Genomic DNA, 17,923 nt, shown 5'->3' on the forward strand with positions numbered 1-17,923 from the left:
ACGGACCGCGTTATGCCGCGGTGTAACTCACTCCGTTACCGCCGCTATTAACCCTGTGTGACCAAGATTTTACTATTGATGCTGCCTATGCCTGCCTAAGCTTTGATATTTGAGTCTTTTGGGTTGATTGAGAACATAGTTGTTGATCAATAATAAAAATCATCCTTTAAAATATAACTTGCCTAATAATTCTCCACACGGTGTATGACTGTCAGACAGACAGCGGCATTAAAAACACATCGGCATGGGGGCGCGTCATTTCATGTGCCTTGAGCCGTGTCCTTCCATCAACACACCCATGACGTGATCGCAGTTCACCAATAGGTTGCTAAAATACCCGGAAGGGATCTATTGAAGACCTCTGTGCCTCTCATTATGGGAGCACGCTTGATACCCTGCCTGTGGCTGTGCTTCCAAAGAAACTGTGATTGTAACTTTTTTCCAGCAAAACTGGTATTGCTGTAATATAGCAGAAGCTATCAAACAATTACGGTACGTGTTCAAGTCCCCTAAAAGGACTAACCAATACATTGAAAGGTAAGAAAGAAAAAAAAAAAGTTTTACAAATTGTGAAAAAATAACCCCCCTTTTTCTCCCATGAAAATAATAATTAAAAAAAAAGTTCACATGTGGCAACACCATGTTCAGAAAAGTCCAATCTATGAAAATATAAAAATAATTAACCCATCGGTAAACACCATAAACGGAAAACATTCAAAAACGCCAAAATTATGTTGTTTTTTTTTATCAATGCAATACCACAAAAAAATGCTTTAACAAGCAATCAAAACGTCCTATCATTTCCAAAATAGTATTACTAAAATTCTTGTGTCACCCTGCCGAGATTAAGCCATCACACAGGTCCATCGACCAAAAAATGAAAACATTATATTGGTCTCGGAAAATGGCTGTGAACCAGGCCTTTAAATCTATGGGCTATAGGCTTAAATGATAGTAACACATTTAACAAAAATATCATTTTCCATATGTTAGTGGTTGTCATGATTTGAAACTTTGCACTAAGTTTCAAGCTCCGGTAATCAATCCATAATATCCAGGACCCTGACTTCCAGTTTGCAGCCTTCTCCTAATGTGGATGTCTCCCTACCAGTAACACATGTGAGGTCTTTGAGTCCAGAATACTCCGGGCTTCACTAGTTCTCACGAGTCCGCACAGGTTCATTCATGGACTGATTTCCCCTTTATCAGACAATTGAGGATCTCTTTTCACTTATCTTGACAGACACTGGTGTTAAGGACTCAGCCTGCAGCTTTCTACAAGAGTTTGTATCCGTAAGCTGCCTTGTGTGTGTTCCTCAGAACCTCAGTAACAGCACTATAGACTTCTACTGGGCTCTTAACTTTGTTTCTGCGGAGCCTTGGGAGGTCTGAGTGTTACATCCATGGTTACAAACACCAAAAACATCCTGGGGTCTGCTGTTGAGAGACCGTAAGGAAGAAGCAGAGACATCTGACACTGCCAAGAGAAGATCTGTCAGAAGTAATAGGCAGCTAGCAAAAGAGAGATACAGAACAGCAGCAAAGAGTGGACCATGTTTAGAGAAGACTACTCAGAAAAATGGTTAACTTTCATAAAATTGCAGTTTCACGTTGCAGTCTCCATTCCTCCATTCATTTCAGCCCTCTAATATGTAGTTTGCAGTCTGATCCTGGTTTCAGATTTTTCTCTTGAGTGTTTCTCCCTGCAATATAGGCTGGATGTGAGCTCTGTTTTCATTGGCATTCATGCATCTTCCCAGCTCCAAAACTGTGCTTCCATCTCTTTTTCTGTTTTCTCTGAAATACTATCCTCTGCCCATCTGTGTACAAACCCCTTCGCCTCCAAGAGAATTGGCTGGCTATGCAAGTGACGCTTCTCAAACTCTGACGAGACTGTCAGCATAGTGTGATCCGATTCTCTTGGATAAGAGAATCTGAGCACCCTGTGAGGAGAAGACGGAGAGTAAAATGTCTCCATCTTCTTCATTCTGTCATTCAGTAGAAATCAGACTCAACTCCGATGTCATTCAAGTGCAGTCTGTTTTCCCTGCACACATATACTTAAATCCCATGTTGTCCTGTCTGTATACTGTTTTTGTGTCCTCTTCTACCCAGGAGCTGTGGTATGATCCGACGATATCCCTGTACGGTCAGACTCCCATTACACAGTACACAGCAGGGGCACATTTATAAGATTATCTCAGCACAGGAACATTTTTTTTTTCGAACGCATCTAATTGTGGAACTTATTCCAGAATGTATTAATTGACTTTGTTTTTGGGAAAGCCTCTTTCACTGGAGAATGATTCTTCCCCAAGTGAAATCCCCAGATGTTATATCCTGACAACTATTAGCGCTATATGGGTCTTCAAGATCACCTACTTAGGACTTCTGGGGAGAGCAGGTCTCGTGAGAACGCATTTTCCTGCTCCGGCTATCACAACATACACTAACCATTCCGGATTATTGCCATTTTTATTGCAATAGACAAGAAGTTGATAAATTGTTGTTCTTTTTATATTTCCAGAGAACTGTGTACAGAGAATCAGCAGGAGTTCTCATGTAGAGAATATTGACATTCAGTGAAGCCTTCCTTAATGTAGTGTCTATATTATGTTTAGGATAATACATGTCATCGGGAATATAAATCCTGCTAGAAGTTTATTTTTTATTTTCCATAACCAGCCCTGACCTACGTAAACTGTTTTTGGGCACATCCATTTTCCGGCTAAGTATTGGGGTCATAATCATTTATTTCTCGCAGTATAACTCACTGTGCTGTCCTCTGAGTTCTTTGAAAAATCCATGTATTTCTTTTTCTATTTTTCATGTTCTAATGTGTTTTGCAATCCTTTGTCTGACCATTAAGAAGAGAAATCTCTCTAGGGACGCTGACATGACGAGGAAGGCTCTTACTGTATTTTCTGTGAATACTGGGAAATGAAAGGGAGGTATAGCAGACGTGCTGCCTGCCTCACATGAGGCTTAATATATTGGTCCAAAATGAATCCGTTTTGTACAGAACTAGGAAGACTTCTGCTTGCAACTGAAAGGCTTAACATGAATTTTCTCCTTTGTTTTTCCATATTTCCCAAACTTTCCTGATCCCTAATTTGTCTTTACTTTAGGAAACTGCAAACCCACCCAGCCGCCCCCCAGATGTTGTCGCGAGTGACGTCACCTCTGTCGATCAGGTACATTTATATTCTGTGCATTGATTGTGCCACTTCATTTCAGTCTTGCCCTAAAATACATGTTATAATGTGTCCGTTAAATTGCTTGTTTTTTTTTATTTTTACATACAGACACTTTTTTTTTTAATGAATTATCCATTTGCAGTTAGCATCTTCATGAGAACTTTACATTTTTGCTAAAACGCTTTGGAATTCATACGAAAACGGTGATCAGAGATTTACTTTTCTATTTGTAGTTGTGAAATGATAGCCCCATGCCCAGTTCAGTTGCCTTCGTCATTGCTTTACACTGTAGATGTATTTTGGTCTTTAGAGAAGTTTACTGTCGTATCGACCTTCAACCACTGTTTCATATAGTAGGTTCAGTCAATGCCGGTAGTCTATAATGCTCTGTTTGTACCAAGTAAAAGTGATGCTGATTTATAGAAGACATGTCTGTATTCTGCACTTGTATGTTTTAGTAAATAATAGTATTCCCCTTTAAATAGTAATATTGGATCCCTTTTTGTGAGTCTGTTATGTCATTCCTTTGTGGTCCATTACAGCTATGGCCTTCGATCAACATATATATGCCGAAACATATATGTTAAAGGGGACATTATAGTGATGACATATCCTATATTATATGTAGTTAATCTACTATATAATTGTCTAAGGGTCACTTCCGTCTTTCTGTCTGTCTGTCACGGATATTCATTGGTCACGGCCTCTGTCTGTCATGGAAATCCAAGTTGCTGATTGGTCGTGGGAAAACACCCACGACCAATCAGCGACGGGCGCAGTCCGGCGGCAACATGGCCGCTCCTTCCTCCCCGCTGTCAGTGCCTGCTCCATACTCCCCTCCAGTCAGCGCTCACACAGAGTTAATGGCAGCGCTAATGGACCGCGTTATCCCGCGGTGTAACGCACTCCATTAACGCTGCTATTAACCCTGTGTGACCAACTTTTTTACTATTGATGCTGCATACGCAGCATCAATAGTAAAAAGATCTAATGTTAAAAATAATAAAAAAAAATAAAAAATCATCATATACTCACATTCCGGCGCCTTTCCCGCTCCTCGCGACGCTCTGGTGACCGGTCCATGCATTGCGATCTCGCGAGATGATGACGTAGCGGTCTCGCGAAACCGCAATGCACTCTTGAGACCGGAGCGCGCGAGGAGCGTCGGTAAACGCTTCCTGGATCCAGGGGCCAACGGAAGGTGAGTATATAACTATTTTTTATTTTAATTCTTATTTTTAACAGGGATATGATGCCCACATTCCTATATACTACGCGGGCTGTGCAATATACTATGCGAGCTGGGCAATATACTAGGCGGGCTAGGTAATGTACTACGCGGGCTGTGCAATATACTACGCGGGCTGTGCAATATACTACGCGGGCTGTGCAATATACTACGCGGGCTGTGCAGTATGCTACGCGGGCTGTGCAATATACTACTCGGGCTGTGCAATATACTACTCGGGCTGGGCAATATACTACTCGGGCTGGGCAATATACTACTCGGGCTGGGCAATATACTACGCGGGCTGGGCAATATTCTACGTGGACATGCATATTCTAGAATACCCGATGCGTTAGAATCGGGCCACCATCTAGTATCAAATAAGTGGGGTTCGATACCCGGCCCCCTCCAATCAACTATTTTTAGCTCTGGCTGTAACCAGATGTGAAAATTGCACAATGTGTAGAGAATAGGAGCTGATCTGCAGCACCTGGCAGCTGCTACTGCATTTTCAAAGGAGCTATACTACAGCGCTGACTGTTTGCATATGGCTGCTGCCAGGGCTCTTACCAACTGATCGGTTCGTAGTCACCAAAACTTTCATAATACTGACACTAACGCCAGAAATTATTTTTTACATTTCTGTATATAAACCTATAATGAGTAGAGACTGTTCCAAAATATAATCAATATATCAACTTTTATTATGTCATAATAAAACCATAAAATAGATTTTAAAAATGTATCTAAATGTAGTGCATGATAAAAGAAGGGAAAAATAGGTCCTATTGTATGTGGTTAATGGGATAAAGCATCGTAGATGCATACGTTTAAGTAATTTTGGCAAATATACAAAGAAACATAGAATTTGTAAGCAAATGAAATTGCCAAAAAATTATTTGCATACAGTTGCTAAAAGGACAATTCCTAAAAATACAAATCCTCTCAAGCAGCTTGAATTGTGTGCCTCTCCACTCTTCCTCCAGACTCTTGATTTCCATGGTCTAGTGTGAAGTTTCCACAATCAGTGATGGTTTGGGGAGCCATGTCATCTGCTGGTGTAGGCCCACTGTGTTTTATCAAGACCAAAGTCAGTTCAGTCGTATACCAGGAAATTTTAGGGCACTTCATGCTTCCCTCTGCCGACAAGCTTTTTGGAGATGGAAATTTCCTTCTCCAGCAGGACATGGCACCTGTCCACACTGACAAAAGTACCAATACCTGGTTTAAAAACAACAAAATCCCTGTGCTTGATTGGCCAGCAAAATCGCCTGACCTTAACCCTATAGAGGATCTATGGGGTATTGTAAAGAGGAAGATGAGACACCAGACCCAACAATGCAGACATGCTGAAGGCTGCTATCAAAGCAACCTGGGCTTCCATAACACCTCAGCAATGCCACAGGCTGATCGTCTCCATGCCACACCGCATGTAATTGATGCAAATGGAGCCCCAACCAAGTATTGAGTGCATTTACTGAATATACATTTCAGTAGGCCAACGTTTCGGATTTTAAAATCATTTTTCAAGCTGGTGTTATAAAGTATTCTAACTTACTAAGATACCGTATTTTTCGGACTATAAGACGCACCGGACCATAAGACGCACCCCAAATTTGGGGTGAAAATTGCAGAAAAAAAGATTTTTTATAACATGGGGGTCCGTCTTATTGTCCGAATTTACAGTATCTTATGGCGGTGGCAGAGCAGGGTCACAGGAGGCAAGGTGGGGTGATGCTGGGATGAGGAGGTGCTGGGATGAGAAGGTGCTGGGATGAGAAGGTGCTGGGATCAGGAGGTGCTGGGATCAGGAGGTGCTGGGATCAGGAGGTGCTGGGATGAGAAGGTGCTGGGATCAGGAGGTGCTGGGATCAGGAGGTGCTGGGATCAGGAGGTGCTGGGATGAGGAGGTGCTGGGATGAGAAGGTGCTGGGATCAGGAGGTGCTGGGATCAGGAGGTGCAGTGAGAGGTATGGCGTGAGAGGGGTCCCTGGCGTACCATGCAGGCTTACCTAGGTGGCAGAGGTGCGGTGGCAGAGGTCCGGTGGCAGAGGTGCGGTGGCGGGGGTGTGGCAGCAGAGGAGGCGCAGGAAGCGGGCTCCCTTTCCCCGGTATGGTGATGCAGCAGGCCCGGTATGCAGCAGAGCCGGGTGAATCCTCTTGTTATCGGTGGGCGCGGCCATCTTCCTGAGGCCGCGCGTGTGCAGATGAAGCGCTCTGCTCCCGGGGCTTCAGGAAAATGGCCGCGGGAGGCCGCGCGTGCGCAGATGGAGATCGCGGCGGCCATTTTCCTGAAGCCCCGGGAAGCAGAGCGCTCCATCTGCGCACGCGCGGCCTCCGGAAAATGGCCGCCACCACCGATAACAAGAGGATTCACCCGGCTCTGCTGCATACCGGGCCTGCTGCATCACCATACCGGGGAAAGGGACCCCGCTTACTGCGCCTCCTCTGTCGCCACACCCCCGCAACCGCACCTCTGCCACCGGACCTCTGCCACCGCACCTCTGCCACCTAGGTAAGCCTGCATTGCGACTATTAGACGCACCCCCCATTTTCCCCCCTTTTTTTGGGGGGAAAAAGTGCGTCTTTTAGTCCGAAAAATACGGTAATTACTTTTGTGTTTTTATTGGCTGTAAGCCATAATTATCAACATTAACAGAAATAAACACTTGAAATAGATCACTCTGTTTGTAATGACTCTATATAATATATGAGTTTCACTTTTTTGTATTGAAGAACTGAAATAAATTAACTTTTTGATGATATTCTAATTTTGTGAGATGCACCTGTATGTTTAGTGTGAATGTAAGGAAAGCTCCTTAGTCTCACTAAAGTTTCCCCAGGGTTAAAAAAAAAATAATAATAATAATAATAAAAAATAAATATATATATATATATATATATATATATATATATATATATATATATATATATATATATATATATATATATATATAAAGAAAAAAGGGGACAGCACAATGTCTACTTATCTTCAGGTGCAGGGCCCCAGGATAACATTCCATGTATCCAAAGAGTTCAATATATGGCAGAAAAGAGGCAGCACTCCATGTTAGCAGTGTTTAAACGTGCAGTGCAGGATTTAATCAACCCACCGTTTAGGGCGACGTTTCGGCTCGGACTGAGCCTTTCTCAAGCCATATATTGCTATATGGCTTGTAGGCACTGTATATATATATATATATATATATATATATATATATATATATATATATATATATATATATATATATATATATATATATATATATATATATATATATATATATACATATATATATATACAGTGCCTACAAGTAGTATTCAACCCCCTGCAGATTTAGCAGGTTTAATAAGATGCAAATAAGTTAGAGCCTTCAAACAAGATCAGGATTTATTAACAGATGCATAAATCTTACAAACCAAAAAGTTTTGTTGCTCAGTTAAATTTTTATAAATTTTAAACATAAAAGTGTGGGTCAATTATTATTCAACCCCTAGGTTTAATATTTGGTGGAATAACCTTTGTTTGCAATTACAGCTAATAATCGTCTTTTATAAGACCTGATCAGGCCAGCACAGGTCTCTGAAGTTATCTTGGCCCACTCCTCCATGCAGATCTTCTCCAAGTTATCTAGGTTCTTTGGGTGTCTCATGTGGACTTTAATCTTGAGCTCCTTCCACAAGTTTTCAATTGGGTTAAGGTCAGGAGACTGACTAGGCCACTGCAACACCTTGATTTTTTGCCTCTTGAACCAGGCCTTGGTTTTTTTTGGCTGTGTGCTTTGGGTCGTTGTCTTGTTGGAAGATGAAATGACGACCCATCTTAAGATCCTTGATGTAGGAGCGGAGGTTCTTGGCCAAAATCTCCAGGTAGGCCGTGCTATCCATCTTCCCATGGATACAGACCAGATGGCCAGGCCCCTTGGCTGAGAAACGGCCCCACAGCATGATGCTGCCACCACCATGCTTGACTGTAGGGATGGTATTCTTGGGGTCATATGCAGTGCCATCCAGTCTCCAAACGTCACGTGTGTGGTTGGCACCAAAGATCTCGATCTTGGTCTCATCAGACCAGAGAACCTTGAACCAGTCAGTCTCAGAGTCCTCCAAGTGATCATGAGCAAACTGTAGACGAGCCTTGACATGACGCTTTGAAAGTAAAGGTACCTTACGGGCTCGTCTGGAACGGAGACCATTGCGGTGGAGTACGTTACATATGGTATTGACTGAAACCAATGTCCCCACTGCCATGAGATCTTCCCGGAGCTCCTTCCTTGTTGTCCTTGGGTTAGCCTTGACTCTTCGGACAAGCCTGGCCTCGGCATCGGAGGAAACTTTCAAAGGCTGTCCAGGCCGTGGAAGGCTAACAGTAGTTCCATAAGCCTTCCACTTCCGGATGATGCTCCCAACAGTGGAGACAGGTAGGCCCATCTCCTTGGAAAGGGTTTTGTACCTCTTGCCAGCCTTGTGACCCTCCACGATCTTGTCTCTGATGGCCTTGGAATGCTCCTTTGTCTTTCCCATGTTGACCATGTTTGAGTGCTGTTCACAAGTTTGGGGAGGGTCTTAAATAGTCAGAAAAGGCTGGAAAAAGAGATAATTAATCCAAACATGTGAAGCTCATTGTTCTTTGTGCCTGAACTACTTCTTAATACTTTAGGGGAACCAAACAGAATTCTGGTGTGTTGTGGGGTTGAATAATAAATGACCCTCTGAAAAGACTTTTCACAATTTAAAAAAAAATAAACAAAGAAATAACATTCTTTTTTGCTGCAGTGCATTTCACACTTCCAGGCTGATCTACAGTCCAAATGTCACAATGCCAAGTTAATTCCAAATGTGTAAACCTGCTAAATCTGCAGGGGGTTGAATACTACTTGTAGGCACTGTATATACATATACATATACTTTTTTTTTTTAACCCTGTGTGTAATGAGAATAAGGAGCTTTCCTTACATTCACACTAAACATACTATATGTTGTGCCTAAAGTCAGACGGACACTGTCCAATCTATTTGGACAGTGCCAGACTGTTTACAGAGATATCCTGTTTTTTTTTTCTCCATTGCAAGGAAGCATAGCCGAACAGTTACACAGGATAGGTGATCCAACATTGTTATTTTATCTATATACATAATTGTCTAAGGGGTACTTCCGTCTGTCTGTCTGTCCTTCTGTCAAGGATATTCATTGGTCGTGGCCTCTGTCTATCATGGAAATCCAAGTCGCTGATTGGTCGCCGCAAAACAGCCACAACCAATCAGCGACGGGCACAGTCCGGAAGAAAATGGCCGCTCTATACTCCCCGCAGTCAGTGGCCGGCGCTCCGCTCCCCGCATTCAGTGTCTCCGGCGCTCCGCTCCCCACAGTCAGTGTCCCCGGCGCTCCGCTGCTTACTTCCCTCCGGTCACCACTAACACAGGGTTAATGCCGGCGGTAACGCATTCCGTTACCGCCGCTATTAACCTTGTGTGTCCCCAACCGTTTACTATTGATGCTGCCTATGCGGCATCAATAGTAAAAGAAAGTAATCTTGAAAATAGTACAAAAACAAAAAACCTGCTATACTCACCCTCCATTGTCCGCTGAGCCGCTCGCGCCTGCCGCCATCTTCCTTTCCCAGCGATACTTTGCGAAATTACCCATAAGACATAGCGATCTCACGAGACCGCTAAGTCATATGGGTAATTTCGCAAAGCATCCTGGGAACGCAAGATGGCCGCAGCCCGCGTGTCCATCTGCACAGCGCCGTTGGACCCCAGGAAGCGGAGAGACGGGATGCTGAGGAGCAGCGACCAGAATGGTGAGTATGTTCAACTACAAGGGGCCCTCGGATCGTTAGGTGAGTATGTTTATTTTTTATTTTTTTAACCTGTGACATACGTGGCTCAGTAATATAGTACGTCACTGGGCAATATACTACGTGGCTCTGTGCTGTATACTATGTCACTGGGCAATATACTACGTGGCTCTGTGCTGTATACTACAAGGCTGGGCAATATACTACGTCGCTGTGCAATATACTACGTGGCTGGACAATATACTACGTCGCTGGGCAATATACTACGTGGCTGGGCAATATACTACGTGGCTCTGTGCTGTATACTACATGGCTGGGCAATATACTACGTGACTGGCCAATATACTACGTCGCTGTGCAATATACTACGTGGCTCTGTGCTGTATACTACGTCACTGGGCAATATACTATGTGGCTGGGCAATATACTACGTGGCTCTGTGCTGTATACTACGTGACTGGCCAATATACTACGTCGCTGTGCAATATACTACGTGGCTCTGTGCTGTATACTACGTCACTGGGCAATATACTATGTGGCTGGGCAATATACTACGTGGCTCTGTGCTGTATACTACGTCACTGGGCAATATACTACGTAAATTGGCAATATACTACGTAACTCGGCAATATACTACGTCAATGGGCAATATACTACGTGGACATGCATATTCTAGAATACCCGATGCGTTAGAATCGGGCCACCATCTACTGGTGAATAACGAGCTAAGTGTGCTGACTGGCAGTCCTTAATACTACTATGTAGGTTATGGCGAGAGTAGACTCAATGCTGAACCTGTTCTGCTTCCACCCAGCAGAACCTTAGCATTTTCCTGTAGACAAAAATAATGGAGACCCAGTCCATAGAGATTTACAGCTCGCTTTGCTGTCAGCGGTAATTGTTTACATTTACATACAGGGTGTCCCCTACAGATATGGGACATAGTCAATTTTAACATGCACTTTATGAAGGGAAGCGGCGAGTTTTGGGCTGTGTAAGTGAGATTTTTTATAAGTTATTTTGTAAAAACAAATGATGATGATGCCACCATACTAGTGAGGAACCTGCAATAGAGTGTAAGCCATCAATCATACCAAATGCTTCTTAGAAAGTATTGAAACAGGTTTGCCCTGACATAGTGCAAGTCAGAAAGGCGTCTTGCACCCCTATAAATATATATATATATATCTGCTACATACTGTACAAGGAGAGATGCTGCCTGATTGCTGCTGTTTCTGCTCTTTTACAGCAGTCGGATGAATGTAAGGTAAAGGGGGTATTTGGGCATAGACATTTGGTGACCTATCTATAGGTTAGGTCAACAATAACAGATTGGTGAGGATCGACACCCAGCACCTCCACTGATCCACTGTTTTCTATGGAGGGTCGGTCTGTAAATGCTTTGAACAGAGTCTCGGAGGGCCGCTCCATTCAAGTGTTAACAGCAGCTACTTCACAAGCTGAGCAGACTGGGGAGAAGCTGCTGGCTCTTGGAGTAGTCATTTGGGATGTGTAGTCCTTGGCTGGCTTTTCAACATATGTTGTCTCTGAAGCGCCTCAGCGTTTCAGAGTAAATTATACATGACGGCATTAACGCAGCCGGTGTGTGATTCTTGATGCTCGGGTTTCAGGCAGTATGAATCTACTGTCAGATTCCCTTTAATGAACCGGTTGTGAAAAAAATTGCTATTTTCCTGTAGGTATGGGGTTAATCCGCATTTTAATAGTGTTCAGAAGCCGTGTGATCACCACACTAAATGCCCGCGTACGGGGAGGAAATGAACGTTATTTCTTCCGACAGCCTCGGTTCTTTCAGTCATGGAGGCGTGTTTTCAGTCGCGATGATCGGCTGCTGTAAACGCGTCCCGGCACTCGCTTATAGACGGTTCTGCATTTTTTTCAGTGACAGATTTCCTTTTAAATGCCTGCAAATATTTTAAAATAACCCCAAAATAAGCACCTTTTAACCAAATAGACTCCATAAAGCTTTTCTTTCATGGATTGAACGTTCACATTTGTAATTTGTGAGTCTTTCTGCAGCTCCGCAGTGTAAAGTACAAGTAATTAGAGAATAATTACTGCAGGATTCAGCGAGGACAGCTTATGTGTAACTCACAAACCGATGTTACGACAGTGTCATTTTCATTGTGCTAGTAAAGGACTCGAGGCGTTATCCACATGACACATTTATAAAATATCTCCCGTTTCATGGTGAAAAGTCACAAATCTAATTTCAGTAGTTAAATACTTGAACATCTTACCAGATGAGTTCCTTACGACAGAACTGTCATTAATCACAACGCCATTGAGCGAAGACGTAGACATGACTACGATTCTTTTTATAATATTCCTAGGGTTTTTTGGTTTTACAAACTGGGCACCGCAAGTATATAACTTATGGGAAATTGAAGGAGATCGATCATCAGGTCCTCTGTTACATTTTATTTTCTTTTTATTGAAGACATATTGTCATCAGCAGCCGCTTTCCCTGTAGAGCATCCACCATAACTAATATGAAATAGGTCTTCCTAATTTCTTGACAAATACACGCTTGTCATGAAGGATCGCAGGCTTCCTCTCTGCTGTGAAAAAAGCTACTTCTTCCAAGGAGAGCAGGCATTTTATGGACTCCATAATGTAGGGAAAAAAAATCCATCTAGCACCCTGTTGCAATAAAATTAGAAAAACCCTCCCGAAAATGTCACTCTTTAATGTGGATTTTTACTTTGCCTTAAATATATGTACAGATATAGTTGTTTTGCTGATCACGGCTGCCTCCACACAAAATTAATATGATACAACTAGATGGTGGCCCGATTCTAACGCATCGGGTATTCTAGAATATGCATGTCCACCTAGCATATTGTCCAGTCACGTAGTATATTGCCCAGTCACGTAGTATATTGCCCAGTCACGTAGTATATTGCCCAGTCACGTAGTATATTGCCCAGTCACGTAGTATATTGCACAGCCCACGTAGTATATTGCCCAGCGACATAGTATAAGGCCCAGTCACGTAGTATATTGCACAGCCCACGTAGTATATTGCACAGCCCACGTAGTATATTGCACAGCCCACGTAGTATATTGTCCAGCGACGTAGTATATTGCCCAGTCACGTAGTATATTGCCCAGTCACGTAGTATATTGCCCAGTCACTACGTGGACTGTGCAATATACTACATGACTGGGCAATATACTACGTCGCTGGGCAATATACTATGTGGCTCTGCTATATACTATGTGGCTCTGCTATATACTATGTGGCTCTGCTATATACTATGTGGCTGGGCAATATACTACGTGGCTGGGCAATATACTACGTGGCTGGGCAATATACTACGTGGCTGGGCAATATACTACGTGGCTGGGCAATATACTACGTGGCTGGGCAATATACTACGTGGCTGGGCAATATACTACGTGGCTGGGCAATATACTACGTGGACATGCATATTCTAGAATACCCGATGCGTTAGAATCGGGCTACCATCTAGTTGTATCATATTAATTTTGTGTGGAGGCAGCCGTGATCAGCAAATAAACTATATCTGTACATCTATTTAAGGCAAAGTAAAAATCCACATTAAAAAGTGACATTTTCGGGAGGGTTTTTCTAATTTTATTGTAACAGGGTGCTAGATGGATTTTTTTCCCTACATTATGGAGTCCATAAAATGCCTGCTCTCCTTGGAAGAAGTAGCTTTTTTCACAGCAGAGAGGAAGCCTGCGCTCCTTCATGACAAGCGTGTATTTGTCAAGAAATTAGGAAGACCTATTTCATATTCGTTATGGTGGATGCTCTACAGGGAAAGCGGCTGCTGATGACAATATGTCTTCAATAAAAAGAAAATAAAATGTAACAGAGGACCTGATGATCTATCTCCTTCAATTTCCCATAAGTTATATACTTGCGGTGCCCAGTTTGTAAAACCAAAAAACCCTAGGCCAGCCACGTAGTATATTGCCCAGCCACGTAGTATATTGCCCAGTCACGTAGTATATTGCCCAGTCACGTGACGTAGTATATTGCCCAGTCACGTGACGTAGTATATTGCCCTGCCATGTAGTATATTGCCCTGCCACGTAGTATGTTGCCCTGCCACGTAGTATATTGCCCAGTCACGTGACGTAGTATATTGCCCAGTCACGTAGTATTTTGCCCTTCCACGTAGTATATTGCCCTTCCCTGTAGTATATTGCCCAGCCACGTAGTATATTGCCCAGCCACATAGTATATAGCAGAGCCACATAGTACATTGCCCAGTCACGTAGTATATTGCACAGCCCACGTAGTATATTGCCCAGTCACGTAGTATATTGCCCAGGCACGTAGTATAGAGACTTAAAGAACGTTGAAGTCCTGCTATACTCACCATCCGCCGCCTTTCCCGCTCCTCGGGACGCTCCCGGGATCGCTCCATTGCAAGCGTCAGCTTCCGGTCCCAGGGCTGGTATGAGCAGGACCTGTGAGGACGTCGCGGTCACATGATCATGCCGTCACGGCAGGTCCTTGTCGCACACCAGGCCTGGGACCGGAAGCTGCCGCTTGCAATGGAGCGGTCCCGGGAGCGTCCCGAGGAGCGGGAAAGGCGGCGGATGGTGAGTATAGCAGGTTTTTTGTATTGTTTATTATTTTTAACATGACATATTTTTACTATTGATGCTACATAGACAGCATCAATAGTAAATATTTGGGGACACACAGGGTTAATAGCGGCGGTAACGGAGTGCGTTACACCGCGTGCCGTTACCGCTGCCATTAACCCTGTGCGAGCGGTGAGTGGAGGGGATTATGGAGCGGGCACCAGGCAGTGAGTGTATGGTAGGGACTTATCGGACTGTGCCCGTCGCTGATTGGTCGCGGCAGCCATGACAGGCAGCTGCCGAGACCAATCAGCGAATGAATAACCGTGACAGAAGGACAGACAGACAGACGGAAGTGACCCTTAGACAATTATATAGTAGACTCTGTCAAAGTATTAGAAAATGTGTGTAAATTGATTGCTTACAGTTAATGAAGACCTATTTTTGCAAAAGCTTCTGTCCTTTAACCTTTGTCAGGCTGCATAATTTTACAACGTTAACAGGTTGCAGAGGTACAATTGTACCTTCATATATATTGTATTGAAAATTGGCCAATATATTCTGGACCAAAACTGCAGAGATGTCCCGAAATTTCAGCCCTCTACGGCTTTTCGGAAAAAAAAAGTTTTTGCAATTTTTAAACGGAATAGTTACAATTGTACCTACTCAGCCGAACGAAGGTTAAAGATATGTAATCTCCAACATTCATACCAAGGTAAGCATAGGCTCTTTTAGGGGACCATATGCTAAAAGGAGCTGTATAGTTTGAATATCTGAGGCATGGTTTTGGAGAAATCATAGAGTAGTGATAAGCAGACCCATGGAAGTTCAGGTTCTGATAACTGACCCAATCGTTATTCAAAAGTTCATGTTCCAGAACTGTACCCAACCTTGAACCTGAACCCAAACCCTATTGAAAATAATGGGGACCCAAACGTTTGAGCTGGAAAAAAAAATCTCTCGCGCTCCGTCTCTCGCGCTCCGTCTCTCCCGCTCCGTCTCTCCCGCTCCGTCTCTCGCGCTCCGTCTCTCGCGCTCCGTCTCTCGCGCTCCGTCTCTCGCGCTCCGTCTCTCGCGCTCCGTCTCTCGCGCTCCGTCTCTCGCGCTCCGTCTCTCGCGCTCCGTCTCTCCCGCTCCGTCTCTCCCGCTCCGTCTCTCCCGCTCCGTCTCTCCCGCTCCCTCTGAGTCTCTCCCGCTCCGTCTCTCCCGCTCCCTCTGAGTCTCTCCCGCTCCGTCTCTCCCGCTCCGTCTCTCCCGCTCCGTCTCTCCCGCTCCGTCTCTCCCGCTCCGTCTCTCCCGCTCCGTCTCTCCCGCTCCGTCTCTCCCGCTCCGTCTCTCCCTCTCCGTCTCTCCCGCTCCGTCTCTCCCGCTCCGTCTCTCCCGCTCCCTCTGAGTCTCTCCCGCTCCGTCTCTCCCGCTCCCTCTGAGTCTCTCCCGCTCCGTCTCTCCCGCTCCCTCTGAGTCTCTCCCGCTCCGTCTCTCGCGCTCCGTCTCTCGCGCTCCGTCTCTCGCGCTCCGTCTCTCCCGCTCCGTCTCTCCCGCTCCGTCTCTCCCGCTCCCTCTGAGTCTCTCCCGCTCCGTCTCTCCCGCTCCCTCTGAGTCTCTCCCGCTCCGTCTCTCCCGCTCCGTCTCTCCCGCTCCGTCTCTCCCGCTCCGTCTCTCCCGCTCCGTCTCTCCCGCTCCGTCTCTCCCGCTCCGTCTCTCCCGCTCCGTCTCTCCCGCTCCGTCTCTCCCGCTCCGTCTCTCCCTCTCCGTCTCTCCCGCTCCGTCTCTCCCGCTCCGTCTCTCCCGCTCCCTCTGAGTCTCTCCCGCTCCGTCTCTCCCGCTCCCTCTGAGTCTCTCCCGCTCCGTCTCTCCCGCTCCCTCTGAGTCTCTCCCGCTCCGTCTCTCCCGCTCCGTCTCTCCCGCTCCGTCTCTCCCGCTCCGTCTCTCCCGCTCCGTCTCTCCCGCTCCGTCTCTCGCGCTCCGTCTCTCGCGCTCCGTCTCTCGCGCTCCGTCTCTCGCGCTCCGTCTCTCGCGCTCCGTCTCTCGCGCTCCGTCTCTCGCTCTCCGTCTCTCGCGCTCCGTCTCCCGCGCTCCGTCTCCCGCGCTCCGTCTCTCCCTCTGAGTCTCTCCCGCTCTCTCTGCAAGGTACTTACCCTGGAACTCCAAACTTTCTAACAGATTTCCAGGGAAAGTCTGTATTCGGTATGAATGGCAAACATTTAAGTTTGGGTCTGCTCATCCCTAGACTAGACCCTTTACAAAACTCTATATACTCCCTCTAGTTCAAGGTTTCCTGCAAGGAAAAAGGGGAATCTCTTTATCATGGTTGGACGGTTGCTTGAGCTAGAACGTTTAGCTCACCTCCGCCAGCATATTGCAGTCCAAGCTGTTTGTTTAATACAAGAATGTTCTTTTTCAGTTTGAGTGTAGATCTGGAAGAGTTTTGGGAGAGGTAAAGTTATTAAAAAAAAAAAATCAATATATCCTATCACGTGGTGTTTGTATTCTAAAAGTTTTGTGCTCTTCATTTTTACAACTGAAGTAGAAAGACACGCTACCTTATTGTGTGGGCATCCCTGAACAGCAAGTGCACCGGTAGGTTGTGCCATGTTCTGCTCACCTGCTAATGCTTCCAGCAAACATGGCTTTGTCCCACTTCCTTGGACCGGTCAATGCAATGAATCACGACCACATGAATAGTACCCAGTGAACAGAAAAGTGGACGAAAAACATTATTGTAGACTTAGGGTATGTGTCCACGTTCAGGATTGCATCAGGATTTGGTCAGGATTTTATGTCAGGATTTGTAAGCCAAAACCAGGAGTGGCTGATAAATACAGAAGTGGTGCATATGTTTCTATTATACTTTTCCTCTAATTGTTCCACTCCTGGTTTTGGCTTACAAATACTGATGAAAAATCCTGACCAAATCCTGATGCAATCCTGAACGTGGACACATACCCTTATGCACCAAAAGCTGTGTGTTTTGGCTCCGGACAAGCCCCTTCATAGTATTGGGGTGTGAGGAAGGCACCGCCATTAACCTTTTTGGATAATTCTCTATATTTTGTATGACATACTGAGGTGTAACTAAAGAGTGACTTGCTGCTGGGGAACTGGATGAAA

General features: G+C 44.9%; 1 protein-coding gene across 1 annotated transcript in view; it reads left to right on the forward strand.

The window, feature by feature from the left end:
• HSD17B4 (hydroxysteroid 17-beta dehydrogenase 4) overlaps positions 1–17,923 on the forward strand; it is a 505,871-nt gene that overhangs the window by 342,186 nt on the left and 145,762 nt on the right. Inside the window, exon 17 of the mRNA XM_069753449.1 lies at positions 3,129–3,194. Within this exon, the coding sequence (XP_069609550.1) occupies positions 3,129–3,194 (66 nt within the window). The remainder of the gene's footprint in view (positions 1–3,128; positions 3,195–17,923) is intronic.

The sequence above is a fragment of the Ranitomeya imitator genome, chromosome 1, assembly GCF_032444005.1.
Source record: "Ranitomeya imitator isolate aRanImi1 chromosome 1, aRanImi1.pri, whole genome shotgun sequence".
NCBI classification, from domain to species: domain Eukaryota; kingdom Metazoa; phylum Chordata; class Amphibia; order Anura; family Dendrobatidae; genus Ranitomeya; species Ranitomeya imitator.